Below are 27,023 nucleotides of genomic sequence, written 5' to 3' on the forward strand. Positions count from 1 at the left end.
TTTTTTTCTCCACCTAGGAATTTGAGGGGAAAACTTTTGACAAATCGATCGCACTTTCTCTCCGCTAGCTCTTAACGAGAGAGGCTCCCGCTGGACAAAGTTTTGCAAAGTTTTCCGAGTGTGATGGTTGCGGGGAGAGCTAATCCACCAGCTTGATTCACGGCTTCATCTCACCACCCCTCGAGCAGCCCCTAAACCCGCTATAAGGGAACAAACAAACAAACAAACAAACAAAGTTACACTCCGAGTCGCCTCGTGTCTCCTCTCTCTCTCTTCTTTTAGGCAATTTCTTCCCTCCCTCTCTCCGCTCCCCTCGCAGCCTCCACTCCCCTTCCCTCGGCCCCTTCCTCCTTCTCTGTTTCGGTTGGAGGTGCCAGGACCCCCGGCCGCAGCCTCCCCTCCCCCGCCGCTCGCGTCCCTTCTCATCCGGCCCTCCCCTCCCCCGCCGCGGCCGACACAGCCAATCCCCCGAGCGGCCGCCAACATGCTCTTTGAGGGCTTGGAGCTGGTGTCGGCGCTGGCCACCCTCGCCGCGTGCCTGGTGTCGGTGACGCTGCTGCTGGCCGTGTCGCAGCAGCTGTGGCAGCTGCGCTGGGCTGCCACCCGCGACAAGAGCTGCAAGCTGCCCATCCCCAAGGGCTCCATGGGCTTCCCGCTCATCGGAGAGACCGGCCACTGGCTGCTACAGGTAAGGGTGCGCTCGCTCCGCTGCTCTCCGGGGTCCGCTAGCGGCGAGCGCGGGGCCGTTGGAGCCGCGGGCCGGCCAGGGGGCGCCGGGAGCCTGAAGGCACCGGTCCCCGCCCCGCCCCTTCCCTCCTCTTCGCGGGTGCCGCCCGGGCTTCCCCTGCCCGCCCGTGGCGTGGTTCGGAGCCCATCCGCGCCGGGTGCGCAAAGCCTGGGGGCTGCCGCGGAGAGGCCCCTGGACCCGAGAGGGCTCCCAAGATTGACCTTCTCCAGTCGCGGGCGGCCCAGCAAGGGTGCGTGGACGGTCCGGCGGGCTCCCCGCGCGCTGCGAGCCGGAGGGGGCGTCGGGGCTTGAGCAGCTCTCGCCTCCCCTTCGCGCTCCAGGCCCCTGTCGCCGTCGGCTTCCGGGGGCTTTGGACGTGTCATTGGGACCCGAAAACTGAGTCGGGGAGAGGAAGGAGCCAGTGGCAGCCAGAGTTGCCCCCTTTAAGACCCCGGCTGTGTTCCTGCCGCGTCGTCGGCTGCGCTAGGTACAACTGCCCTGTCCACGGTCCAGGGAAGTGTAAGTTAGTGGTGGGGAAGGAAGGAGGTGACCCAAGGAAGATGAGAAGCCGGAGACCCGAGGGTTCTCGGCTTTTAAGGAAAAGGGTCTATTTACTTATTGGGTGGGGACACTTCAGCAGAGGAGAGAAATTTGGGATTGGTCTATTAAATCCAAAGTGTGTGCGTGTGTGTGTGTGTGTGTGTGTGTGTTGCTAGACGCCACACAACCGCACACTGCTGGTGATAATGGCGGTGGGTGCGTCGGGGACCAGACACAGGTAAGTAATGGGGAGATTAACCTGGAATTAACCTCGTCAAGTGCTGGACAAACGCTTTTACAGCTTGATATACACCAGGTTTTTTCTTTTGGGTGGTGGGGGGCGCCTCTGGTTAACCGCGGGATGTGTGTTCTGTTCGCGTGAGCACCTGTTTTGTCCGGAGGATGCTGATGGGAGTTAAGAGAAGGATGAATGTCCTGAAGACAACCCCGGCAAGGGAGAGGTGAGGCGGGAGGCGACAGCAGGGACCTGTGGGTTTAGAAGTGAGAAAGCGTAGCTTGAAATTAACAGACGCGTGCAATCCGCGAGCGCACACACAGAGACACACACCCCGCCCAGCCCCGCCCCGCGCCAAGTGACAGCGGAGCGGGGGCGGGGAGGGGGGCGCCAGGTTCCTCTGCGGTGTGGTCCTCCCAAGTCCCAGAATCTGTCCATCTCTTTTGGGGATGTCCATTCAGTGGGGGTGGGGTCCGCCTTAACCAACGGGGCTACCCTCCTCCGTAAAGAAATCCCCAGGGCCTCTCCCACGCCACCACACTTAAAGAGTTAACTGCGGCGGTGGTCTAGGCTTTTGGCCGAGAAGTTAGGAAATAAAATAACTCACGCGGGCATCAGCTCCTGTCTAGTTAGAGACAATCTGCGGAGTCTGTGGCCTGTCGCCTCCCCCCCCACCACCTCTCCTGACCTTTTCTCTGCTACCCCGAATGTCCCCTTGACCTTTCCTCCGAATCCCACAAGGGCCTTCGGGGCTCCGCGACCAACCCGCACAGCAGACGGGGAACCAGGCCTCCGCCTCCCCTTCCATCAGCCCGCGGGGCCCTGGACCCCGCGGTGGGAGGGAAATGGGGGATGCCTGTAGAAGAGCGCTGAAGGGGTTAATGGGAGCCCTCTGAATCCCAGCTTTATTTTTTTGGAGTCATTTATCAGATTTTACGGGGGGACCTCCAAGGGCTCTCCATTTCCACCGTGCGCCATCTAAACAGAGCCTAGGGCTAAAAATACAACATTTTTGTATAAATTGGACTCGCGGCCCGCGCGGCTGCCCCTATGAAAGTCCTCTTTGTGAAGACCGTGGAAACGGCGGACAAATAACTCTTTATTAATGCCACAAAAAACGCACTTTAATTATAGTTAGGCAGATCAGAGGCGGGAGGGGGCGGCGGGAGAGAGGCGGCGGCGACCTCGGAAAATTCACAACCCAACTTTTGTGTCGAAAGAAAAGAAAAACAGAGGAAAAGAAGGAGAGGAGAGACGGAGAGTGAGACGGAGCGAGGGAGACGGGTACAGCAGACGGAGGGAGGGAATCCCGCTCCCCAACTCCCCCCCCCCCCCCCGCCCCGGGTCGCACCTCCACCCTCGCCTAGGTTCCTCTTAAAGGGGTAGGCGTCGTCTAGAACGGCGGCAGGGTGGGGGGGCGCCGCCAACCTGGGAGTGGGGTGGCGTCCCCCGGCGGCCCAGCCCCCCTCTCGGAGGCCCGGGCGCTCTGGGCTCGCTCCCTGTCGCGCGCCGCGGCCGGAGGCACATGTGGAAAAGCGATTAGGGCTCCGGGTTCTGCAGAGTCACTTTTCGGCAGTGCTGGGGTGTGTACACTTTTAGCTGGAGGATACTTTTCCGCAGAAGAAAGCAAAGTGAGGAGGGGGACCCACCCGGGAAGAGGGGACGCCGCGCTGTCCCTCCGGGGGCGCAGGACTCGGTAGGTACGGCATCTGCCTCCGCACGTCGGCGGCGGCCCAGCGAGCGTGCAGGACAGGTGGCGCCCCTCCCCTTGGAACCCGGTGGCCGCCCCGGAGGGAGAAGGGTTAACGCGGGGTGGGGTGGCGAGCGCCGACGTCAAAGGTGAGCGGGACGCCCCCGCCCCCGCCCCTCCGAGGTCCCCTCGGTTTCCGGTACCCGCGCCGGGCCCGCTCAGCCAGCTCGTCTGCGCGCCGGCCGGGGCCTGGGCGTCCAGGGCTCGCGCTGTCGCTGCGGCCGCGGGGGATCCGGTTACCTGTGACGGCCGCCCCGCCCCGCCCTGCCCCGCCCCGCCCCGCCCCGCCCCGCGGGGAGCGCCGTCCTCCCAGCTCTCGTTCCAAACTCGGGGGCGGCGACGCAACCCTCCTCGGTTATTCCCCGGGCAGACTGCATTAGGGAAATCGCGGCTCTCGGCCCCGTGACCCTTCCTTGCAGATCCCTGAGAGAGCCGCCGGGGCCCTTCGCGGCCCACCCCTGAGAACGGAGGAAACCCCAACCCCCTTCTGGAGTGACTGCCTCTGGGCACGCACCGCTCACCGCTATAAATAATCTTTGGCCTGCGGCCACCCCGCGGGGTCTCGCCAGCCCGTGGCCGGGAGCCTGGAAATATTTATTCCGAGAGTCTCCGGAGCGTGAGGCGGGGGAGCGAGGGGGAGGGGGGCGGAGGCTCTAGCTTCGGGTCCCGCCGTCCGGGATACCGTTTTCCTCCCGCAAGTCATTACCAAAAAACACCCTCCCGAGGGGTGCCCCGGGCCTCCCGCCTTCCTGCGTTATTTATTATCCTCTAGGCCCTGCTCCCTGGTTCTTGTGCATACTATGAAAAATAAAACCTTCGTGCGTGTGCGTGTGTGTGTGTGTTGGGGGGTGGGCAGGAGAACTGGTGGCCCAGGCGGGATCCTCTGCGCCTCCTCCGCGGGCCCTCCGGGGTGGGCCTCCGGGACATCCCATCTGGAGATGTACGCCCTGAGACGGGGGTCTTCCGTGGTTCCCCCAGGGTTCTGGCTTCCAGTCGTCGCGAAGGGAGAAGTATGGCAACGTGTTCAAAACGCACTTGCTGGGGCGGCCGCTGATCCGCGTGACAGGCGCGGAAAACGTGCGCAAGATCCTCATGGGCGAGCACCACCTCGTGAGCACGGAGTGGCCACGCAGCACGCGCATGCTGCTGGGCCCGAACACGGTGGCCAATTCCATCGGCGACATCCACCGCAACAAGCGCAAGGTAAGAGCTCTGTCTGGGTTGGGGGCCTCGCAACCCTGCTCTGACCCCGTTCTTCCGTGCACCCGTCTCGGGTGAGAGGAGTCTGTGGAAGCCCAGGGACGCCCCCACCCGGAATCTGCGCCCCCGTTTCACACCGTGCTCGAGGATCCCACAGTTCCGTGTCTAGACGGCTGTGGTGCAGGATCCAGAGCCCGCAGGCCTCCTCCGGGTCGGCGGGTGTGTCGGCGCGCTGTGCCGGTCCCACTACCAGGTCCGGAGGTGGCTGTTGCGGGGAGGCGAGGTGGGCCGAGCTCGAACGTGCAAGGAGTAGGGCGTCGTCCAACGCCTGTCCTCGCGCGCTCCCCAAAACCGAAAAGAGAAAAGGGCAGACGGTGCTCCATGCTCCCCCTTTCGCCCTGTTTCCCTCAGGAGTTCGGAGGACTGGAGACGGATCTTTGTAAAACCAAACCTAGCCTTTCTGCCACTGGTTGCTTAAGGGCGACGCGGGCAGGCGCGGGGAGCCGAGCACGCTGTGCGCGACGGCTGCAGGGCCTCGCCTAGGAAGAGGGGGGCGGGGGGCGCGGGGCGGGGGGGGGGGGCTGGAATTTGGGTCACCGCCGCACAGGTCTGGATGGTGGAGGAAAGGCAAAGGGTGGGGGAACCGCGGCGGCGCTGCGGGGGATCAAGGCGCACCTACCCCCTCCCGCAAAGAGGAAGAGAAAGCGGGTGTTTATCCCGTGGATTTCCCGAGCGCCTAAAAGAGGCGCGGAGGCGGCGAGCCAGCGCGCACGGAGCTGCTTCCCCGCCCCCTCGCCGCGCCGCGCCGCGCCGCGCGCAGCCCCCGCCCCGCCCCGCCCCGCCCCGCCGCCGCGGCGGCTCGGAGCGCGGGCGGCACGTGCTGTTTGAACTGCAGTAACCCGAAAGCCGAGCCGCCGCCGGGCGGGGCGGGCGGGGGGGGGGGCGCTGCGCGCGGCCGCCCCTCACTCCCTGTTGTCCGCTGGGTCGCGGGACCCATCCCGGTTTGAAGCCTAAAGGAGAGAGAGGCCGCAGCCTCTGCTCGTCCGGGCGCAGTGGCAGAGTCGGGGGGTGCGTGGGGGCGACCGTGAGCAGCCCCCTCCACCGGGAGTCCATGCGAAGAGGGCCTTGTGAACGCAGGAATTCGTCTCGTAGCTGCGGTCTTCTCAACTGCCTGTGAAGAGTAGTTCTCCGTGGCAGACAAAAGGAGGCAAAGTCTGACGGAGGAGACAGCCCCCTCCCCGGAGAGCACGGATTTCAGGGACTGGAAGGGAGCTTCTAGAGTAGTCTCCCGCATCTGCCGCACTAGAGCAGGAAACAGCTCACACGTCCAGGGGACAGATGGGGCGTGGCTGGGAGGGGGCTTATAAGACACTATTTTTTTTCTTAGTCTTTATGACTCCACCCGAAGCCCGTTCCAAGGAGTGAGACAGCCTGAGACTCTGAAACCCCAGCTCCAGGGGCTATGTCTGCTTCCTCATTTTATCTTTATAGAGGCTTTGACAGGAAAACACTCATTGTCCCCCTCTCGCAGAAGGGGACACTGAGGCTTGGCGTGTTTGAGAGACTTGAACCAGGTCAGGAAGCAAAGAAAGGGCAGGACAGGGCATGCAACACAGGCATCCACGGGAAGAGCTGTTTCTGGGCCACCAAGCAGAGCCCTACTTGAATCCTGCCCACCTGGGCTTGCCAGAGCTGGAGATGGGGTGGGGAGGAGGTGCTGGGAGGAAAGAGAAGGCCAGGACCAGAGTTTGAGACCCTGGGGGAGCAGAGAGCTTTGGGGCAGGGCTGTTGTCTTGTGCTTCCACCCGCCTTGTGCCTGACTTGGCTGTGGGCCTCCAGGTGGGGAGGGCCCATCTGGAAAGCCCCAAGGTTTTGGCTCACATTGTCCATTTGGGAGGGGGGAAGAAGATGGCACAGAGAAAGCTGCCAGAGGAATGCCTCCAGGGGGGATGGGGGGTGGAGATGGGGCAGGGGCAGGGGCAGTGGCCCCGGAACAGAGCCACAGAAGAAGCACTGATGGTCTCCCTATTTGGGGCACCCTATCCCCTAGCTCCTTGGGGATAGGAAGCCGCCAAAAAACAGTTCATCCTGACAGAGGTTCGGGAACACAGTGCACGGGCCCTCCCTCTAAGTGTCCTGGTGCATGTTTGCTATGTGGCATATGTCTGGGTCCTATGGGAAATGGGTGGACAAAAGGGTCCTTCCCCCCAAATCTCTCTAATTCATGTTCCACAAACTTAGGTTTACTGAACCAAATTGAAGGCTGTGGGTCAGGTGGACACAAAAGTGGGCAACTTGGTCCTTGCCTCAAGAAGTAGAGTCTAGCTGGATGGATGAGAAGAGAGTCAGTCTTCAGGGGCTGATGTTGGTCCTGGAGAGAATGGCCAGTCTGCTGGACCCCAGTGTCCCGAGGACCCAGCCTGGCCAGCGTGGGGGGATGTGCCGTGCACACTGCCTTATCCAGTCCATGCTGCAGTCGTGGACCTGGCTAGTGAGCAGGCAGCTGGGCCAGGCCCAGGCCTGGTTAGAATGTACTCACAGGAAGTAAGGCCCAGGTGTGCTGGGGCCGGCTGGCAGGGAGCTAGGAGCGTCACTGTTTCCATTGGGGCTGGTGGCCCACCCCTTCTCTGGGAGGTCTGACCAGATGTGCTGGGAAGGGGCTCCATACAGCCATCGCTGCACTCCAGGTGTTTGCCCTCCTATCCTGGTGGTCTAGGGCCAAGGTGGCTGGGCTTGCCAGGCAGAAAGTCCAGAAAGTCTTGCCCAGTCTAGCAGAATCCTCTTAAGAGGCCAGGTCTGTGTCCCTATAGGCACTACCTCAGACTCTGTCCCTTCTTGGGGGGCCTGGATGGAGTGTCTCTGATCGATGGGGGAGGGATGTCATCCCTCCTTGCATGCAGGGAGGCTGGGGTGTTGCCCTAGAAGGGTGGATGGAGTGTGGTAGGGTAGAAGGGTGTGGGGAGGTTGTCAGAGACACAGAGGAGGAATTAGGGGTACTTATGGAAGCCCCAGTGCACAGCCCCACAGCCCAGAATCAGGCATTTCCTCTGAGTGTCTTTGCAAGGCCAGCAGCTTTAGGGGGCCTCAGACAGTAGCCCTGTCAAAATGTGGAGAGCATCTCAGAGGATGCACTTCATCCTGAATTCCTGGTGTCCTAGAGACCCCAGGCATGGCTTTCTTGCCCCTCCAACCCAGACTTCTGGCTACAGGGACTTCTGTACTCAAGGCTAAGGTGGGGGGAACAGCTCCCCAGGCTTTTGGAGGCAGGAGTAAGAAGCCCTGCCTAACCACATACCACCCCTCACTGACTTGGCCTTTGGGCCTGTCCTGGGTAGGGTTGGAGGTTAGGCTCAGGATCACTGCACTTCTCGCAGAAACCCTGTACATCCTGGAGTTTGTGTTGGGGTGGAGAGTCCAGGAAGTGCTTCAGCAGGAGGGCAGAACCAGGAGGGTTTGGGGGTCTTCGGGGAGGCCAGCTCAGACTGGCTCTTGATGGCCTTTGGACAAGTGCTCAGCCTCTGGCTGCAGAGTCTCTCCAGCTCAGTTGAGGGCAGAAGTTTCCACCTGCCAGGCAGGGCAGGGATAGGAAGGTGGGCGGCACAGCCAGGCAGGGCAACGACTGAGAGCTCAGCTCCAGCCCCCTGGCATGAGCACAGGGCCTTTGTTCTGCCGGCCCAAGAAGTCCTTCACTCAAAAGTTACTGTAGCACCAGCCAGTGGGTACAGGGGCTGCTGAGGGGGAGGGTGGCAGGAGCCGATCTCTCTGAAGGTCAATGGGGGAGGGAGCCCATGGCCAGCCAGCCGCCAGAGCGCCTTAGAGTGGGTGCCTCCCTCCACACTGCTCCCTGTGCCAGGCAGGGGGCGAGTGGTCTGGCCAGTTCATCCCCTCCCTCTACCCTCCTTTCTCTGTCCTCCCAGGGCAGGGAGGGGTCCAAGGCTGTGATGCTGATGTGTCTGCTCACTCTTCCAGCCTTGGGAGACAATTCTGGCCTTGACAGCGAGTGGGCAGGCTTGGCTGGGGTCTGCTCTGGCCCTGAGGCCCCCTGTGCCTGCCAGTGTATCCATTCAGGCTGCCGGACTGAAGGGCTGGGGTTGGGGGTGCGTCTCCAGGAGATGAGAAGTGCTGAAGCGGGGACACAGTAACCAGAACAGCTGGCCTTCCCCTGAGAATAAGCTTGGCCATAAAGGAGGGTCCCCTTAGGGCTCTTAGATAAATTCTGAGCCCCCAGGACTGGTGGAGGGTGGATCTTGAATCAGTGGGGTTTGGAGTGGGGGGAGATGGGGTGGGGGCCACTGGTGGTCGTGGCCTGGACTGGGCCATTGGGAGGGCCCTTCCCCCATTGGGCCTCAGCTTTCTGAGGGGTTTTGCTATGGCTGGAAGAGGGATGGGAGTCTGGGTGAACCTAACCTTTCGGATTCTGTGGCTTAGCAGGTAGCTGCCAAGTGCTGCCCTCCCTCCCCAACCATGTGCTTGTGTCTTGGGGGGAACCATTAGGGGAGACAGAGCTAGAGTTAAATGGGGGACAGGCGCTCTGTTCCCATAGGTGTCTGGGACCCAGAAGCGTGCACAGCCTGGGGGGTCTGGGCCAGCCCCTCCCAGCCAGAGTGGCAGAGTGGAGGCAGCCAGGGTGAAGTCAAGGCCCAGTGGAAATGCCAGGCATCTGGGAAGATGACGTCCTCTCTCGTCCTCCCCCTTACTTGAGACTAAAGCACACACCTTGGCGTCACCGAGCGCTGTGCTGACGGCTGCTCCTGCTCCAGCCCTGCCTGCCCTCTGTTGCTCTTTCCACTCCGCAGGCTGCGGCTCGGGCTCTGGCTCCTTGCTCGGCGGCGGGTAGCCTGCCCAGGCCCCCACCCTCCCGGGCAGCCAGCCGCTTCCATTCCTCCCAGTCTGAGTCACTGGCCCAAGGAGTAGGTTCCCTCTCCGGCTCTTCCCACTCCCGAGGAGGCCTGTCCAGAGGCTGTCTGTCCATCTGTTCAGCCGCAGCCACCAGCTGAGAAGGGGCGGGGTTATCTGGCTGAGCGGGTCAGCACGCAGGGCCCTAGGGCTCCAGTGAGCAGCCCTTCTCCCAGGGGCACCCAGCGAGAGGCAGGAGGGGGAAGCAAGCATTAGTAGAAGCAGTTATGGAGAATCTGAGCCTTGACCAGCCCCCTGGTGCCTCACCTCCACCCCCTCCCATTCAGGGCTGAGAGAGAAGCAGGGACAAGGCCATTGAGCCTGTCACTTTGCTGGAGAAACTGATGGAGGTTTCTAAGCACGCCCTTCAAGGTGGGGGCCCGTCCACCCTGCCTCTGTGCCTGGGAGCTCCCGGTTCTCCCGTGACACTCGGCCTTCTCTCTCCGGGCACCCACGCTGGTGGGAAGTCCATACCTGCTGCTCCTTCTGCAGGGCTTAGCCTGGGCCAGAGCTGGTTCCCGATGACCTTTGTCCAACATTCTTGGCTCGCTTTTGGCTTTTGGGAATTCCTAGGGAAGCTCCGGAGGGAAACAAAGCGGCCCTGGCTCCTATTACAACTGTGGTCAGGGCAGGCGGCTCTGGGGGCTGGGAACCTTTCGTCTCTTGTCTCTTCGCACTAGCAGCTCTGCTGGGCACTTTCCCATGTGCCCGGGTCCTGACCCCGGCTGCCCGACGTGGCCCAGGCCTCCCGCGGCCCTCGCCAGCACCTCCACCCCCTCCTGGCCTTTGTGGTAGGTGGTGGTTTCTGGGCTGCCTTGGCTGGCTGCAGGAAGTGCCTCTGTTGTTAATCCTGGGCACTGACCTAGGGATGAGGACCTGGAGTTCTAGTGCCTGGGAGGCCCTGATGCAGATGGAACAGCTGGGCTGGAAGTAGGGTCATGGCCTGCGTGACCTCTGAGCGGAAGTCCCTTGACTCTCAGAGTGCCTGCCTATCTCCCTTTGCTTTGCTTCTCCTTTCCCCCTCCTCAGGGGGCCTCTGCGAGGAATCCTAGATGGGGCAGCTAGGCGGGAAGGGACCCAAAAATATCCAGTTAGACCCCTCATGAAGCCAGTGGGGAAGCTGAGCCCCAGAGAGCACAGTAACCTGCTGGCTGCCAGTGGTGAGTCCTGGGCTGGGTCGAAAGAGCCCTGGACGTTTCCAGAAGCCCCAGCCCAGAGGCCTGCAGGTGTGGGGTGGCAGAGGGCCTCCTGGGGTCATTCCAGCCTCTGCTTAGGACCCCTGTCTACCTAGGAGTGACGCGTGGAACCCTTACCCTTGGAGTCCATCTCCCCAGTCGCATGTCCCCTGGGTCCTCCTGTCCTCCTTGGACCCCAAGGCTTGCAGAGGAGCAATTCAACTGGCCATCACTAGAGGGCGCAGAGAATGTTACCTTTGGGGCAGGACAGGGCTCATGGGCGGGTGACTCCTCACAGTGCGGCGTGGGTCCTCAGAGAGCCTCCTTTGGTAACCCTGGGATGGCCCCTCCTGGGCCACTGTGGCCTGTGTACGGTGTCTGTGTGGGGGCCTGGTAGGCGCTTAACCAGGTGATTCAGGCAGTGCCAGGTTCTGGGCTTTTTGGAGGGGGCAGCATCTAGTCTGGGACACCTAAGTGTTGGTGTTTATGTCCTCTGTATATTGAAAGGAGCCACAGAAGTCACCCCGTTCAATCTTACCATTTCATAGGTGAGGAAGCTGAGGCTGGAGGGCATGACTTGGCCACGGTGGTGCAGTGAGTTGGTGTGTGGTCTTGGGTTAAAACACAGGTCTCTGGGTGGCCAGCCTGCCTTTCCCCACCACCCCACTGCACTTAGAGCCTAGCTGGCTTGGACTTTGACCAATCTAGGTCTGCATGGCTCCTCCACATGCCCACCTCTGGGCTGGGGTGTCTTGTTGGCTGGGGGCCCTGGCCGGTCCTTGCCCCTACCCCTTCCATGACCATACTCCTCAGGTGGCCCTGAGCCGACCAGCTCTAGGCCAGGTACAGCCTCCCTATCTCTGCCTGCCTCCACCTCCAGTCTCCCCATCGAGGCCTGGTAGCCACAAAGTACCTTTCTGCCTCCCTGATGAGCACCTTGCTGTTTTGTAAGGGCCCATAGTTGGCCAACACTAGGCTCTGGGGACAGGGCCCCATTCCCACCCCATTAGACTCTGATCAGGAGCTGAACTGGAAATTCTAAGGATACCAGAGTGAGGGGCAGGCTGAGGCAGAGAGCACTGCCTTTAGCCAGAACCCTCTGAAGGGATGTGGCCACTGAAGCCTCCCTCGCGAGTTCCCGGGACCCCCACAGCTGAGCAAGGTGTGAGTGACCCATTCAGACCCCGGCTGCCCTTGGCCACTTCCCGTCCTTCTGCATTTCAGCTGTCCCTTCATGGCAGGAGCAGCCCCAAACAGTGCTGGCTTCTCTGCCCCTCGCCGGCCTCCTTCCCTCCCTCCGTCTGCCCACCGGGAATTTGGGAATGAAAGTGCTATTGTGAATGCCTGGCTGGGCCACTGAAGGACCGGCACTGTTATTTCTGCAAACCAGCCCTCCCATTAGCCATGCAGAGCTGAGGCCAGGAAAATGTTACCTTTTCCTCCTCGAGCTGACTGCAGGGGAAATTCTCACATTTACAGTTTGTGCGGTGGTTGTGTTTGGGGGACAGGCGGGGAGGGTGAGCGCGTGTGTGTGGTTTGCGCGGGGCAGGGTAAGGGAGCTAGCGGACTCTGTGTCCCCTTCCTCTGCGCTGTCCCTCCCCTCTCCGCCTTCCCCAATGACCCTTCCCTCGGTGATGGTGGGGGTGTCTCCCTTCTGCTCCGGACTCTGGGGTGGGGTGGATAGAGGATGTCCCTTAACGAGTGAGACGCAAGGGCATCAGTAAATAAACTCACCTTCTACCCTTTCTTGTAACCTTGGGCAGCAGCCTGAGACTGCGTGCTGGGGCATTTGGGCAAGGAGGGGACAGGAGGGGGTTACTGAGGACACATGAGGTTGGAAGGCAGAGAAGGTGGAAATGGGGACCCACTGGTTACTTAAAATGGACCAGGAAGATGCAAGAAATCAAAATGGGCTTCTGTTTAGCCTTGTGATTTTTGGGGTAGAAAACTCTTGTCCCCATCCCCCTGCCTCCTGACTCAGCCATGTTGAAGACATTTTGATGGCACAGCTATTAACAGACTCCGTAGGATCTCCACCCATTAGGTGTTGCCCAGGGAATGGGAGCAATTGGTGGTGGTGGTGGTGGGGGGGGGGTGTCTCAGGAAGTCCTGCTTGCAGTCTAGCCTCAGATTCTCTTGTTCTTCCATCAGTGGAGACTAGCCACCTCCAGCTTTCCACCTCTTCCTTGTCCAGTCCACGCATCTGTGTTCCACTCCTCCTGGGCCCTTCCGCCCTGAGGCCTGGGAATTTGGGAATAGGCCCCTGCTGTGGATGGGGCAAGTTCCTCTGCAGACCTGCTGGCCGCTGGACTGCCCAGTCCCGGGGGCTTTGCCACTGTTTGGAGCTCATGCTTTTTTTCTGGGGGTCAGGAAAGGAGATGACAGCTCAGATATCCCTGTGAGTAACATGGAAGGTCCTGACTTTGAATAAAAGTGCCCGTGCACTGTGCTTTCATCCTCTTTCCCCTGCCTCTGCTCCAAGGCACACGCAGTAGGAGGGGGTTTGGAGCAGGGGAGCCAGCAAGGTTTGTGTCTGGAGATGGAAAGTGGAGCTGGGTGGGAATGAGGACCTGGTGTATCTGTGACCACAGCCCTGGGTGCGTGCTTCCGTGGGGCCCTGGAAGAGCTCCTCTGGCCAACTGCCCCCTGCCTTCCAGGTCTTCTCCAAGATCTTCAGTCACGAGGCCCTGCAGAGCTACCTGCCCAAGATCCGGCTGGTGATCCAGGACACACTTCGGGCCTGGAGCAGCCACCCTGAGGCCATCAACGTGTACCAGGAGACGCAGAAGCTCACCTTCCGCATGGCCATCCGTGTGCTGCTGGGCTTCAGCATCCCTGAAGAGGACCTTGGTCACCTCTTCGAAGTCTACCAGCAATTTGTGGAGAACGTCTTCTCCCTGCCTGTCGACTTGCCTTTTAGCGGCTACCGGCGGGTGAGCACCTAGGACCTGGGAAGAGAGGAGATGGACATCCACTAGCCCACGTTGAGGGCAAGGGTGGCTGACCACGGGACACTCACCAGTCACACAGGCAGAGGCGAGGTGTCAGCAGATGGGGGAGGGAAGAGCCTTCGCCTGCCGCTCTCTGCAGCTGAGATGGGAAGTTCCGGGAGGAGTCCCTCTGGATTTGGGAGGGGGCCTTTGGTGACACTATCCTTCCTCTCCAGTGACCACATGGCCCCCTTCTCCCCTCAGGGCATTCAGGCACGGCAGATCCTGCAGAAGGGCCTGGAGAAAGCTATCCGGGAAAAGCTGCAGTGCACCCAGGGCAAGGACTACTCAGATGCACTGGACATCCTCATTGAGAGCAGCAAGGAGCACGGAAAGGAGATGACCATGCAGGAGCTAAAGGTGGGGGCGGCCTCTCCAGAGGGCAGCATGAGCACCCCATGTTCTGTTTCTACCCATTCTGCTCCCTTCCCCACAGGGACTGTTTCTGGGCAGCTGTGGTGGTCATCACTGCCTGGGGCTGGGGGACCCAGCCAGCCTGCTTTGTGTATGTGGTCTGACGGGGAGGATGAGAAATACCCACAATACATGGGGCTGCCCCCCACCACAGCTTCTGTGCACCCAGTCCTGGTACTGAGTGGGTCCCCCGCAGCAGTTGGGCTCCATGCTCTCCATCCCCCTCTGCTCCCAACCATCTCATATACCATTTAGGAGAAGATGCTGAAAATTGGCCTCTAGCAACCTCTGGACAGCCTCAGTGCCAGCAGCTTTATTGACCTCCTCACCTCCCTCCACCCCAAATATTCACCATTTCGGTGCATCTCATGGTCCCCAGAAGGGAAGTCCCTTGCTTGAGAGCAGCCTCAGCCCTTGGGGATGAGCAGGGAGATTTGGACCTCACTCTGGTCTCCTCCTATCCCACCAGCCCTTTCAAGGTGGTGGCACTTGAAGCTCTCTCCTGGCCTGCCTGGCACTGATTAAGCCCAATTGGGCTGCTAGCACCAAGACTGTCCACACAGGGCTCCAAGAAGGATTCCTGCCTGCCTCTTTTTAGGGTGGGTGCACCACCCAAAGAGGGATTTGTTAACTCATCCTTGTCTAGACTAGGCCACCTGCATGTCTGCCAGGTGCCTGTGGAGACTTACTGCATACCTCTCCATCCCCACCTTCTGTGCTTACCCCTAGTCTGACTGCAGCTTTTCCCCTGGTGAACCATTGGGTGCTCCAGTGACCTTCCCTTCTCATAAGAAGTATTGTGACCCATAGGTGGTGCCATGCAAGTCAGGGACCCAAGTCCTTCTTTTGTAGAATACAGGCTTTGGGACAAAGATGGCCTATTGAGACCTTTGCCTGGGGGCACCCATTGCTCAGGTGTCTTGCTCTCCTGAGAGCCTTGGCAGGGTCTGAGTCTTCTGGGGGCTGCCTCCCCTTAGCCTTCTCACTGCTGTCCCGGCACAGGTCACCATGGCTGTGGTCTCAGGTCACCTCCCCAACCCCATCTGACCTCCTGCCAGATGTCCTGGGGATGGAGAAAGGGGCCAGAGTGGTCAGTTGGAAAGCCCATTTGCAGATCTAGCCTACTTGCCCACACAGAGCCTGGCCTCTTGGGATTTGTTCTTCTTCTGGTTGTTCACTGCACTGATTAGGCCTGCTCAGGCTGGCTCAGGAATCCAGCAGTGAGTGAGAAGCAGCCCTACCCCAAGGGACTCCCAGGCTAGTGCCTCTGCCCTGGGCTGTAGCAGCCAGGGGACTGGCCCTGTGACCTGTGTCCATCATGGTCTGAAAGCCATAGCAATGTGGGGCCCAGGGGCAGGGCCCAGCTGGATGACCCTGGGGCATGGGGGACCACTGGCAGAGGGGGGCTGCCCAAGACTGGGCCTGCCCAGCTGAACCTGAATCACCTCTTGCCACTGTAGGATGGGACCCTGGAGCTGATCTTCGCAGCCTATGCCACTACCGCCAGCGCCAGCACCTCACTCATCATGCAGCTGCTGAAGCACCCAGCTGTGCTGGAGAAGCTCCGGGAGGAGCTGCGGGCCCAGGGCATCCTGCACAGTGGCGGCTGTCCTTGTGAGGGCACGCTGCGCCTCGACACGCTCAGCAGGCTCCACTACCTGGACTGTGTCATCAAGGAGGTCATGCGCCTGTTCACACCCATTTCTGGTGGCTACCGGACCGTACTGCAGACCTTCGAGCTGGATGTGAGGCTGGGCCCTGCAGGGCTGGGGCTTCCGGGGCGCCTTGGGAACACTGCGTCAGGGGTGGGTGCTGACTAACAGCAACACCAGCCTTCCTGTCAGGGTACCTCAGTCAGATGGGAGAGACCCTGCCCCAAATGCTGAGTCAGATGAAGCCAACCGGGATGTCCTATGTGAAGTTGCACGTGGACATCCGTAAACAAGAGACAGGACTAACATGCTGATGGGGATGCTGGGCAGGACTGGGGGACCCTAGGGCGGGGGGAAGGGGGTCTCTAGAAACATCTGGGCTCAGGGGGTGGGGGATGGCCGACAGGAAGTCATCGGCCCTCTCGCTGTCCTCTGGCTCTCACCACCATACTCCACCCCTGCCCCCATCTTGCCTCCAGGGTTTCCAGATCCCCAAAGGCTGGAGTGTTATGTACAGCATCCGGGACACCCACGACACAGCGCCCGTGTTCAAAGACGTGAACGTGTTCGATCCAGACCGCTTCGGCCAGGCCCGGAGTGAGGACAAGGACGGCCGCTTCCATTACCTCCCGTTCGGCGGCGGAGTCCGCACCTGCCTGGGCAAGCATCTGGCCAAGCTGTTCCTGAAGGTGCTGGCGGTGGAGCTGGCTAGCACGAGCCGCTTTGAGCTGGCCACCCGGACCTTCCCCCGCATCACCCTGGTCCCTGTCCTGCACCCCGTGGATGGGCTCAGCGTCAAGTTCTTTGGCCTGGACTCGAACCAGAACAAAATCCTGCCGGAGACGGAGGCCATGCTGAGTGCCACAGTCTAACTGGGCCTAGCCGGTAGCCCCAGCCCAGCCCAGCCAGGCCTGGGGGGGTGGGGGCCGCAGGCACCAGAAGGGTCGAAACCTGTGTGTGGGAGAGGGTAGGAACCTGGGGAGCGGGGAGTGGCCCCCTGTACCTTGCCCCCTCCCCTGTCCCCGCCCTCACCCCCAGTAAACCCTACCCAAAGCCCAAAGGGCCCCATCCTTCTGTGGGGGGAGGGCCTTTCCCCTGGTTCCTACTTCTCTCCAGTCCCTCCAGTTCCCCCCGGCTTAGCTCCTGGGAAGGGGCTGGTGGGGCGCTCCGCTTGCCCATTACAGTGTTAAATGTCAGTGGCTCGGCTGCAGCATGTGCTCGTGATGTCCCGAACTGGCCCCACCTCTCTATTGCTTTGGGACCCTTTTAGTCTGAGAGCAGGTAGTTGACGCTGGGGATGGAGGAGAAGAAGTGCCCCCTTCGGCGCTGTCTTTAGCACCCCCGTCCCTCCTGCTTTGACTCAGACTGGTGGAGCGCCCTTCCTGGTGTGGCTGCCGAAGAATAGCATCCTGGGTAACAGAACACAAGTCACCCTTGGTGGGGCGGGGGTCTGCAGTCAGCCTGGAGGGGCCTCACCCCTTCACCAGTTTGGACATTTGAAATTACCTATTGCTGCTACTTTTTCTCTCTTCTGACCTTGGGGCAAAGGAGCCCCAGGCCCTGTCCTCCCAGCATCCTCCCTGGTGGCCCTGGGCATACACACTGATGTCCCCACCTTCCCGCCAGGCAGCCTTGAGCCCATTCTGCTCCCCTGTCACACACACACAAGGCCTTTGGCTCTTGGGCTGCACCCCTGCCGCCCCCTCCAGCCCCCCCCCCCCCACCGTCCCATATTTATTCACTGATATAACCGAATCTTGGCATTCCTGGGGACTGGAACAAGCAACTCGTCTGTCCCCTAGTCTCTGTCCCAGCTGTCCAGGGCAGGACTTCTGCAAATGATGCAGTCCCCCAACCCCTAGGCTCCAGACCTCCTGTGGGTCCAACCTCAGAGCCTCACTCCCTGGGTGAAGTCCAGTGCCTCTGCCTTTGCCCTCTATGGAGATGGGGAGATGGCCCACTGTCCCCCTCCCTGCTCTGTCAAAAACCCTGATCATGTGGGGGATTGGAGGCTACCACAAGCTCCTGCTTGGCCACTGTTTGCCCCGGTGCCCCCCACTCCTGCTAGTGAGCATGGGGACGTATACGGGTTCTTTCTTCTGACAGGGAGTGAGGGCCTCTGTGGTCCCTCTCTTGACCCTCACCCTTGGCCCTTTGCCCTTGGAAAGATGTCCTTGAAGTCCTTCCCACCTCTATGCCACTGTCTGCTTAGCCCAGCTCAGGGGTGTGGGGACAAGATGAAAGCAAGGGGAGGTGAGCATAGGAGGCAGCCCTTCTGCTGTGCAGACTCGGGTCCTCTGCCCTGGTCCCGAGGCAGCTACTGCACGGGGGCTGCAGAGCTGAGGAGGAGGGTATGTGCGACTTGTCAGAAGTGATTTGGTTGAAAACCGGCTGGTTAGGGGATGACTGGGGGAAAAAGGAGTAGCTCCTGCCACTGGCATTTCAAGTGTTGGCAATTTGGGATGCTTCCCGAGGATGATTTGGGGATCTTTGATGAGTCTCTGAATGATTTTGACTGTTTTCAGATTTTCTTTGCTTTCTGTGTTTCTCTATTGGCTTTTGATGTTCTAAAAGCAGTGAATCCTCTTTACAAGAAAAAAACACACAGAAGGGTACAGGATACCAATCCCTCTAGTCCCTCCCTGCAGCACTGACTACTGTGGACATCTGCGTGGCCCCTCTATGGTGCTCAGGGGGAGGATGCACCCCCCTTTGTCCCCACCCACACCCCCTTGTGGTAGGCTTTAGGGGAATGGGCTCATGGCTGGCAGACTGCTCTGTAACCCTGTTCTCAAATGTTTTATTTAGTTCCTACTTTTTCACTACTAAAATATCAGCGCAGAAAAGACATATTGGCAAAAAGACACTTTAAAAAATTTAGCAAAATCTCTCAATCCATCCCCCCAACACACACACACATACACACACACACAATCTGAAAAACAGGCAAAAATGTGTAAAGACTCATCAAAGCTTGCAAAATAGCTTCATGGTGCACCAAAATTTGTTACCCATTAAAAAAAAAAAAAATTCTCAGTGTCTGGAAGGTTCATGCTCCTTTAAGCTGCCCCAGCTTGCCCTGAACCAATTGTTTTTGACTGAATATCCAGGAATGCAGTAAGTGCTAGTTTAGACAGGAAGTCCACCAGGCCTAGCCCTGGTAAGGGGCTGGGGGGCTGGTGGGCTCTGGGAGGCATCGGTGGCCTTGTGTTGGGGTAACCGGCCTGGGAGGGGCAGAGGGAAAGGCTGAGGGGGTCCCTGTGAGGAGGAAGGAAGGATTATTTGCCCCGCTGGGTCTCAAAAGCAACAAGAACAGAACTGAAAGAAGCTCTTGACTGGCTGACAGGAGGGTTCCAGTGTTGAAATGTGGCCGTCTCGTCTCTGTCCACGCGTGTCTGTGTATTTGTGTGCCGGTTCAGTAGAGGTAGCGCTAGATGGGTGATGTTTCCTCACTTACCATTCCTAACTATTGTAACTTGACATTAAAAAGACAAAACCCCACAACACTTTTCCTGCCATGGGCTTGCAGATTGAAGCACTTTCGATGTTGGGCGCTGGCGTTTGTGTTCTGGGCACCATCCTGACCCTGCCCAGATCACTATAATATTATTTTATACACAAAACTTTTTTTTCATAAATGTTATAATTTTGTGTCTGTCTTTATAAACTATTATAAGTACTATTTTTGTTATAATTCAAAATAGATATTTAGTATAAAGTTTTTGCTGTTAAATATTTGTTATTTAGTAAAATATGAATTTTTTCTCTATTGTAAACATGGTTCAAAATATTAATATGTTTTTATCACAGTTGTTTTAATATTGAAAAAGCACTTGTGTGTTTTGTTTTGATATGAAACTGGTGCCGTGTGAGTGTTTTTGCTGTCATGTGGTTTTAATCTGTATATAATATTCCATGTTGCATATTAAAAAAAATGAATGTTGTGCATTTTGTGATTTTGGAAATACTCAACCTGGCTCTTTTATAGGCTTCCATAATAAACCGTGGGGACTCACTCTTGTTTGGCCGTCTTGTCTCTGTCTTGTCAGCATCACTATCAGGGTCCTCTGGGCCACCCCTGTTCCTTTCTGCAATGCCTACCTGTCAGGCAGGAAATTCTTCTCCACAAAGTTTGTCCTTTGAGACATACCCATCCCCCTGGGGTGAAGGGGAGGTGTAACTTTATGGCCACTGGTCCCCAAGGCCTGTTGGGGGACGGGGCAGCTGGGAGCTGGCTCTGCCGGCCGAGTCTGGCCATGAGTAGCTAGGCCAGGCCTCTTGGTGCTGGATGAGGCAACCCAGTGCTGAGGGCCTGTCCTCAGAGTCCATCTTGTTTACTTGAGTGAGGACACTCATGTCCATGGCCACATGGCCAATTAAGGAGCAGAGTTCAAGTCTCCTGACTTCCAGCCTCATGCCCCACAAGGCACTTCTCAAGAGCCTGTTATGTGGTGGTTGCTGGAGAGAACAAGTTCCCTGATCAAATACGTTTGAGGGGAGGGTCAAGTAAAGATGGGCAGATTCCTTCACCACAGGACTTCCCAGGACCTTGAGCCTGAGAATGGGCATGTGAGGGGCTTCACAGTGTAGAGTAGACACAGACCAAAGGGTTCCCTAAGTGCATTTGACCCCTGAAACCATGTCGCCTTTCCTGTTTATCACACTCTGCGAAAAGGTGCCCTGCAACCTCGCTCACAGAGGCCAGAGGTGAGGCCAGTATAAAGGCATGCTGTCCAGGGCAGGGACAAGGTCCATCCAGGGGGCACTCTGGGACCCAGGGGCCAGGAGAAGGGAAGGAGGGCCCAGCTCCAGCCCCAGCCTCAGCCCCAGCAAGGGCAGGGCCTTACAGTGCCCAGGCTGGTCCCATCCTCTGTGGCACCCAATCCCCTCCCTGCAGCCTAGGGAGGTTATCTCCCCCACACCCATGTTCCCGGCTGACCCAGAAAAGGTTTTTTTTTTTTTTTTTTTTTGGCTACAGCATTGTTTGTTTGTTTGGAGTTTTTGAGATCTCATTAGTCAGACCCAGCTTTGGTTCAGAGTCCTTAGGCCCAGACAAGGTTGTAGGGCCTCTCCCCACCTGGCCACCTGGGCACAGAGCTGGGCCACCCCGAAAAGAATCACCAGCATCTCCTGCACCACACGGCCAGGGCAGGACTTCCAGCAAGCCCTGTGCACCGCATCCTTTGCATCCTTCGCCTTGAGCCCTGGTCCTGCTACACGGGCCCTTCCCCACTGTACTAGGGTCTGCCCTCCTGGGGCCCTAACCTCCACCTGGGGAGGGGGAGAGCACAGCTGAGTCCCCCATTTTCCATAAGGCAAAGCAGAGTCTTGGAGTGGCAGTGACTTTCCCGTGGCCACACAGAAGCACAGGGTAGGGCAGTTCCTGAACCAGAACTGGGGCCCCCCACCCCACCCTGCCTGCCCCCGGGGGCTCCCTCCCACAGAAGCCTCCAGGGCCCCGGCTTCCCCCAGGAGCCGTGCCAGCAGAAGGTAGTAGTTTTTCACAGCGTAAATTCCGAGCCTCCCGGTGGAATGTCCCGTGTGGCCGCAGGAGGTGCAGGCAGCGAGGTCCTCGGGCTGCCCCCGGGCTGACCGCCTGTCGTCACCCGGTCTGTCCGCGCCTCTCCCCTGCGGCCCCGCGGGCCACCGACGTCCCCCACCCGGCCGCCGGCCCCGGGATCTCCTGGCCTGGCAGGAGAACACAGGCTGTTGTGGACAGGCAGGCACGGCCGCCGTCTGTGCAGGGGTGGGGGCGCCGGTTTGGAGGGAACTCACAGACCGCACAGTCTGCGCCTCCCAGCGCTTTTCCAAAACAGCCTGGGCTCGGGGCGGCTGCGGTGGCCCGGGGGGGGGGGGGGGGGCTGCGGTGGCCGGGGGGCGGCTGCGGTGGCCAGGGCCCGGGAGCCAGGAGCAGGGCAGGGGGGCGCAGGGCGCTGGGCGCCGAGCAGGTGAGGGCGGAGGGGTCAGGGCCTCGGGAGGGAAGGGGGGATGACTCTGTGTCTGTGCTGGGGGCTAAAGGAAAAACAAACCTGACTTGCCTCAGAGTTTTCAGGCTGAGGCAGCCTTGCAGAGGCTCTGGAGGGCTGAGCGAGTCATAGCCGCACTGATGACAAGCAGCAGACAGGGGCGTGGGGTCAGCACCTCATCTCTGACCTGACCTCTCTTTCACCAGAAGAGATTGCACTGCCTGCCCCGCCTCCCCCCTCCCAGGGACCCTGGCCTCCCAGAAGACACTTATTCCAGCCTTTTTGGCCTTTGCCCCCTCCAGGTAATAAGAATGCCTCCCCTCGGCCCACCAAGCTCTGGTGCTCTGACTCTGGCTCCCTTCAGTGGAGCCCCCTTCGCACTGCAGACCAAGGACAGGTGAGCCCACAAAGACTTCTGTGGGAGTGTGGCACTGTGACACCCCTGCAGGGGGCTTGGTCTGTCCTGGAGGCTGTCCGAGGTACAGAGGGGGTTCCTTGGCTGGCAGTAGCCACATGGCTGGGCTCCTGGCTCACCCGAGGGCATCAGGCTCCTTGGGAGGGAATGCAGGGAGTCTGGGAGGCAGATGTGCCTGGGCAGTGTCCACCTGCTTGGCTACAGCTCCCTTCCTTTCTGGCTTATCCACACCACAGGAGCCCTTTGTGCCTTACCTGGTGTAGACTTGACATTTTGATAAGCCCTTCCTTCCCACAGCTCCTTCCTCTGGGACTCAGGCTTAGAGCCCTCTTGAGCTAAATGTGATGTAGAACGCATCATGACTTGTGCCCCCTGAAGGTGTGCAGTGAGAAAGTCTTACCCTGAGCCTGTAACTGCAGTGGTCATGTGGCAACCCTCTGCAAGGATTCTGGCCTGATTTGTGTCACATGTTTATTCCTTGGGTAGGAGGGTGGCTACCTCTGACTGGTTGCCCTGGGATGAGGGTAGGAGAGATGGCACCCAACCCAATCCATAACCACCACCAATCCCAACTAAACTTCAAGACCACCAGGCCCTACCCAAAGACCTACATCTCAGGCAAAAGTCCATAAGGCCAAGTTCCAGTTCCATTAAAAAAAAACGGGGGGGTTATCTTCTGGAGTTGGTAACAAACATAAAAATCATCTTCAAGTTCTAACCTGCCTATGCTGTTTCCCCCTGCTTGGGGGTGGGAAGACACATCAATCCCTTTTGTGAGGGGTGTCACTTCGTGGCACCTCCCAAGGAGTTTACAGCAACAGATGCTGAACTTACCTGAGATACAACCTGCACACCTGTGCCTGTCAGAAGCCAGATGCCGCTTCTATGTTAATTTCATAATTCCAGTCTTGATTAAGTTCCATAACTTGTGAATAACTCCATATGCCGATTAGAGCAGGGGTTAGTTTTAAAAAGCAATGCAGATTTCTCAGTACAAATATGTACTCCATGCTGCACTTGACTGTGACCCACCTCTTCCCCTCCCCTCCAATCTCCCCGACATCGTGTTCCTCTCATTTCCCTGACCTGACTCCCAGCACAACTACCTGCTGCTGAGGGAGGCAGGTGTTGGGAGCCCTGCTGTGATTCTCAGAGTCAACATTGTGCATGTTGGACTGTGCACGGGGAGTCTGGGACTGAGGTCTGTTCCGAGCTCTATCACCCTCTACCTATGGGAGATGCAGGACCACCAACCTCCCCTCTTTGGGCTTCTGTTCGGCCACCTGAGAAGGAAGAGCTGAATGCTAGCCTTCCTCCCTGCTCTAACATTAGATCAGATTCTTTCTACTGCAAACAAGAGACTGAACAAAAGTAGCTTTGGCACAAAGGGGGATTTATTGGGAGAATGTCAGTTTGTGTCATAGACTCCCCAAGGAAGACCTGAACCTCAAGCCATTGGAAGAGAAAAGCAAGGCTGTCCTGGACATGCCAGCAATTGAGGGCGGAGGCATTGTGGAATTACCTTCTCTCCAGTGTGACAGCTCCAGAGGCTCCTTGGCGTTGGGCTTTCCAGTCTCTTGGAAGACAGAATCTGATTGGTCCAGCTTGTGTCACCCTCTGGGCCAACTATGTCCAGGGAGCCAGAGTCACCCCGCATAGATGAGGCAGCTTGGAAGTGGAGTATGCAAGAGAAGCAGATAATGCCTCAAAAGTTCACTTCAGGTGTCAATGGTATTTATAAAACTCAATCTCAATGGTTTTGTAATGAACAGAGTGTTAAGAGAGGGTCTAACCTGGGAAGATGAAGCAGGAAAATTACTGATGCGGGATGGAATAAATCAGGGAAGGCTTTCTGCAGGAAGAAGTTCCATATTTTTCATGTGGTGCTATGTAGGTGGCCCATCTGGAAGAGCACCAAGCCTTGGCTTCTTCTTCAAGTCACTCCAATCCTTGCCACCCTCAAGTACTAGGTCAGGAGGCCCCTAATTCTCTTGTTGCAGAAATGTCCTTGGTGTCTGTGTGACTTCAAGCCCGATTCTACTGAGCAAGAAACATCATGTATCTTTGCCTCAGTTTTTTAATCCACAAAACAGCAGGATCAAATTAGTATTGCCCATGACTGAGGGGGCTTAAATGAGATGCAAATCAGAGCCTCATCAGAGAGGGGCTAACTCCAGACGACGAAGGTCTCTAGCAGCTGGCAGGGTGCTTGCCCTTCCCAGCTGGTAGACTCCTGGCCGCTGTACCTGGGGCTCCAGTCCACCCCTGGCACCTGGCGAGGAGAGCATGGGAATGCACGAGAGGGGCACAAGCACTTGTGGGAAAGTGGAGCAACAGGAATTCTCACCCACGGTGAGGGCAGTGTAAGGTGGTGATGCCCCCTGGAAACTGGGTTGGCACAAGCTCCCCGAGCTGACTGGCTACTTTATCCTGGGATTATCCTCGAGCCGCTCTGCATGTGGGCCTTGGAGACAGATGGTAGAGTCTGATGGTTTCCACAGATCCGGAGCCTGTGCATCACTTAGCTGATTCTGCACCAAAGGTCTCGTGAGGCTGCATTCTCACCCAAGCTCACCAATTGTTGCCAGAATTTAGATCCGCAACTCCTGACACCTGCCTGCTATTCCTGACCCCCATGACCACATGGCAGCCTGTTTGTTCCTGGCCACCAGGATGGTGTCTCAGCTGATCTCTACACATCTGATTATGTCAGGATTGTCTTCGGATTCATGTGAATTCAGTGGATCAGGAGCCTTAATTACATTTGCAAACTCCCTTCACCTTTGCCGTGTAATAGAACCTAATCGCCAGGGTGGGACAGCATGTATTCCCAGTCCCAGTCCCATGCACAGGGAAGGGGTCACACACAGTGATCCCCCAGGAGCAGGAAGTTTAGAGTTGCCTTAGGGCTCTGCCCCTACTGCCACAAAGCAACTCAGATCCTCAAACTGTGGGGCACAAATGGGATGGATTAGTTGCACAAATAAAAAGTTGATCAAAAGAAGCCAGACATTAAAATTTGGGGTATATCTCTATCTATGGATTCTAAAAAAGCAAAATTAAGTATATTGCTAGGGATGCATATGTAGAGGGGTAAAACTCTAACGAAAAACAAGGCAGTGAGTACCATGTGGACCAGTCCCTTCCAGGAGGAACATTCTTTCTTGACCCCGATGGTTAAGGTAGTAGTTACACTAGTATCTGCTTATGAAATGTCTTCTGGGCTATACATTGATATATTCACATGCATTATTTCTGTAGGCCTGTTGTATTTCATGCATACCAAACTTAAACATAAAAACAGACAGGAGATTTGTCTTAGGCAAGAGATGCAAGGAGGTGAGGAGGCTTGCATGGGACTGTGACACTGAGGATGTCACACCGCCTGGAGGCACCTGCGTCAAGTTGCTGTGGGGAAGCAAGAAGCCTGCTGGGGGGATTGATGGGGAGCTGCATACCCTACTGGCCTCCCCTGGCTCTGCCATCTCCAGGCCCGGGCTAGACGAGAGACCAAAGCCACATGGGAACTCCTTTCTGCCTTGCACAAACTGAAGATGCTGTTCCTTGGTGGGATAATCAGTGGTGTAGACAAAGTACTTTGTTACGAGCTGAATGACCATGGTCACTGGCATCGGACTGAACCCCAAGCCCCCAGTGCTGAGCCCCAAGTCCAATCCAGACTGCATCGGTGGAGCTAGTTTCTAACCTGAGATCCATGGCAGGCTTGTGGAGTGAGAGTTCCTAGCTTCTAGAGCTTTTCAAAGGGGTCCAGGGATGTATAGGGAAGTTGCAAATCAGTGCCCTGTTTTGGGGTCAGTAATAGTAAAATAAGGAGAGATGGTCTTCTTTGGTCCTTATCTGTATCCCAGGCCCCAAATATTCTTCTTTACAGATTAGGAGACTGAGACTCAGAGTGCTAAGTACCTTGTCCAAGTTCCCACAGCTAAAGAATTGGAATCCTTGAGCAGATGTTATTTCTTGGGATTTTCTCCCAGCAAGACAAAGCGCAGGCAGGGCCCCTGGGTGCAGCTTGCAGGAAGCCCGGGCCTCTCCTGGCTCAGCGTGCAGGCAGCAGGGGGGTGGCTGCTTCAGGAGCCCCGGGGGGCTGGTGCAGAAGCTGTCAGACACTCCGTTCCCTCTGTGAGGTGGCAGAGAAGGAGATGAACAGAAGAAAAAGCCATCCCTTCCTAGGGTTCTGAGATAACTCGAGGGAGAACAGTTCCATGCAGCCCTGTCTCTGGCTTTCAGCAGATCCTAAGGCTGGGGGTGAGTGTGGGGGGGCCCTTGGCAGGGGCAGGCTGTGAGGTGCATCTGGGAGGCTGGGTGGAGTGACGTGAACATAAAGAGTCAGGGCATGTGTGGGCTCAGGCTGGAGAAGTGAGTGTAAGGTGTGTCCCGAGGGGCCAAACTGGCAGCATCAATACAGGGTGGGGGACGCAGATGAGCCATGCAGGCTTAAGAAAACGACCTCGGGGTCAGGGCTGGCCCCACACTGGCACTGGCGGTGAGCAGCACCTAGAGAACTGGTTGTGGGGTGGGGCCTGTGGCTGGGTGGGGAAGGGTTGAGGGCCAGGAAGTGATCTTTCCTCAGCCCTCAGCATCCACCCCACCCTCCCTGGAGCGTCCTGTCCTTTGGAGGGCAGACGGATGTCTCCTCTGGATTTAGGGGACCACAGCAAACGGGGTGCCTTGGTCTGTCCCTCAGGGGTCACTCATCTTGTTTAGCCTCTCAGGCTGAGGAGGTTTGTGAGTAGTAGGAGCAAGGGGAAGCTGGACACGGGGCGCCCCGCGGGGCTGGGCCTGGAGGTGGTGGGGTGCCTCCTATAGGCTTTCTGGGGAAGCTGGGAGCAGAGTCTACCCTCAGTGCCGCCCTTTCCTGGCACTTTCACTGCCTCCTGTCTGTCAGTCCCCCATCTGTCAGTCAGCAGGCTGAGTCAGAGATGCCCTGGGGTCGGGGGCCTCCTGCCAAAGGCCTGACTCACGAATGGCTGACTGGTTTCCCCGTCTCTGTCCCTCCTTGTCACAACACGCTGAGGGGGTGCGGGCTGGGGAAGCACACGAGC

The 27,023-nt window shown here is 58.2% G+C and overlaps 1 protein-coding gene across 4 annotated transcripts in view; it reads left to right on the plus strand.

The window, feature by feature from the left end:
• LOC112664200 (cytochrome P450 26B1) overlaps positions 1–19,594 on the plus strand; it is a 30,396-nt gene extending 10,802 nt beyond the window's left edge. For 2 of the 4 annotated variants that reach the window (XM_049095669.1, XM_025453538.3), the window contains exons 2-7: positions 18–688; positions 4,231–4,455; positions 13,181–13,456; positions 13,718–13,873; positions 15,388–15,672; positions 16,059–19,594. In XM_049095669.1, the coding sequence (XP_048951626.1) occupies positions 485–688; positions 4,231–4,455; positions 13,181–13,456; positions 13,718–13,873; positions 15,388–15,672; positions 16,059–16,451 (1,539 nt within the window). In that variant the 5' untranslated portion in view covers positions 18–484 and the 3' untranslated portion in view covers positions 16,452–19,594. The remainder of the gene's footprint in view (positions 1–17; positions 689–4,230; positions 4,456–13,180; positions 13,457–13,717; positions 13,874–15,387; positions 15,673–16,058) is intronic. The other 2 variants (XM_049095670.1, XM_035700640.2) reach the window with 2 other exon arrangements.
• The last annotated feature ends 7,429 nt before the right edge of the window (positions 19,595–27,023 follow it).

The sequence above is a fragment of the Canis lupus genome, chromosome 17, assembly GCF_003254725.2.
Source record: "Canis lupus dingo isolate Sandy chromosome 17, ASM325472v2, whole genome shotgun sequence".
NCBI lineage: Eukaryota > Metazoa > Chordata > Mammalia > Carnivora > Canidae > Canis > Canis lupus.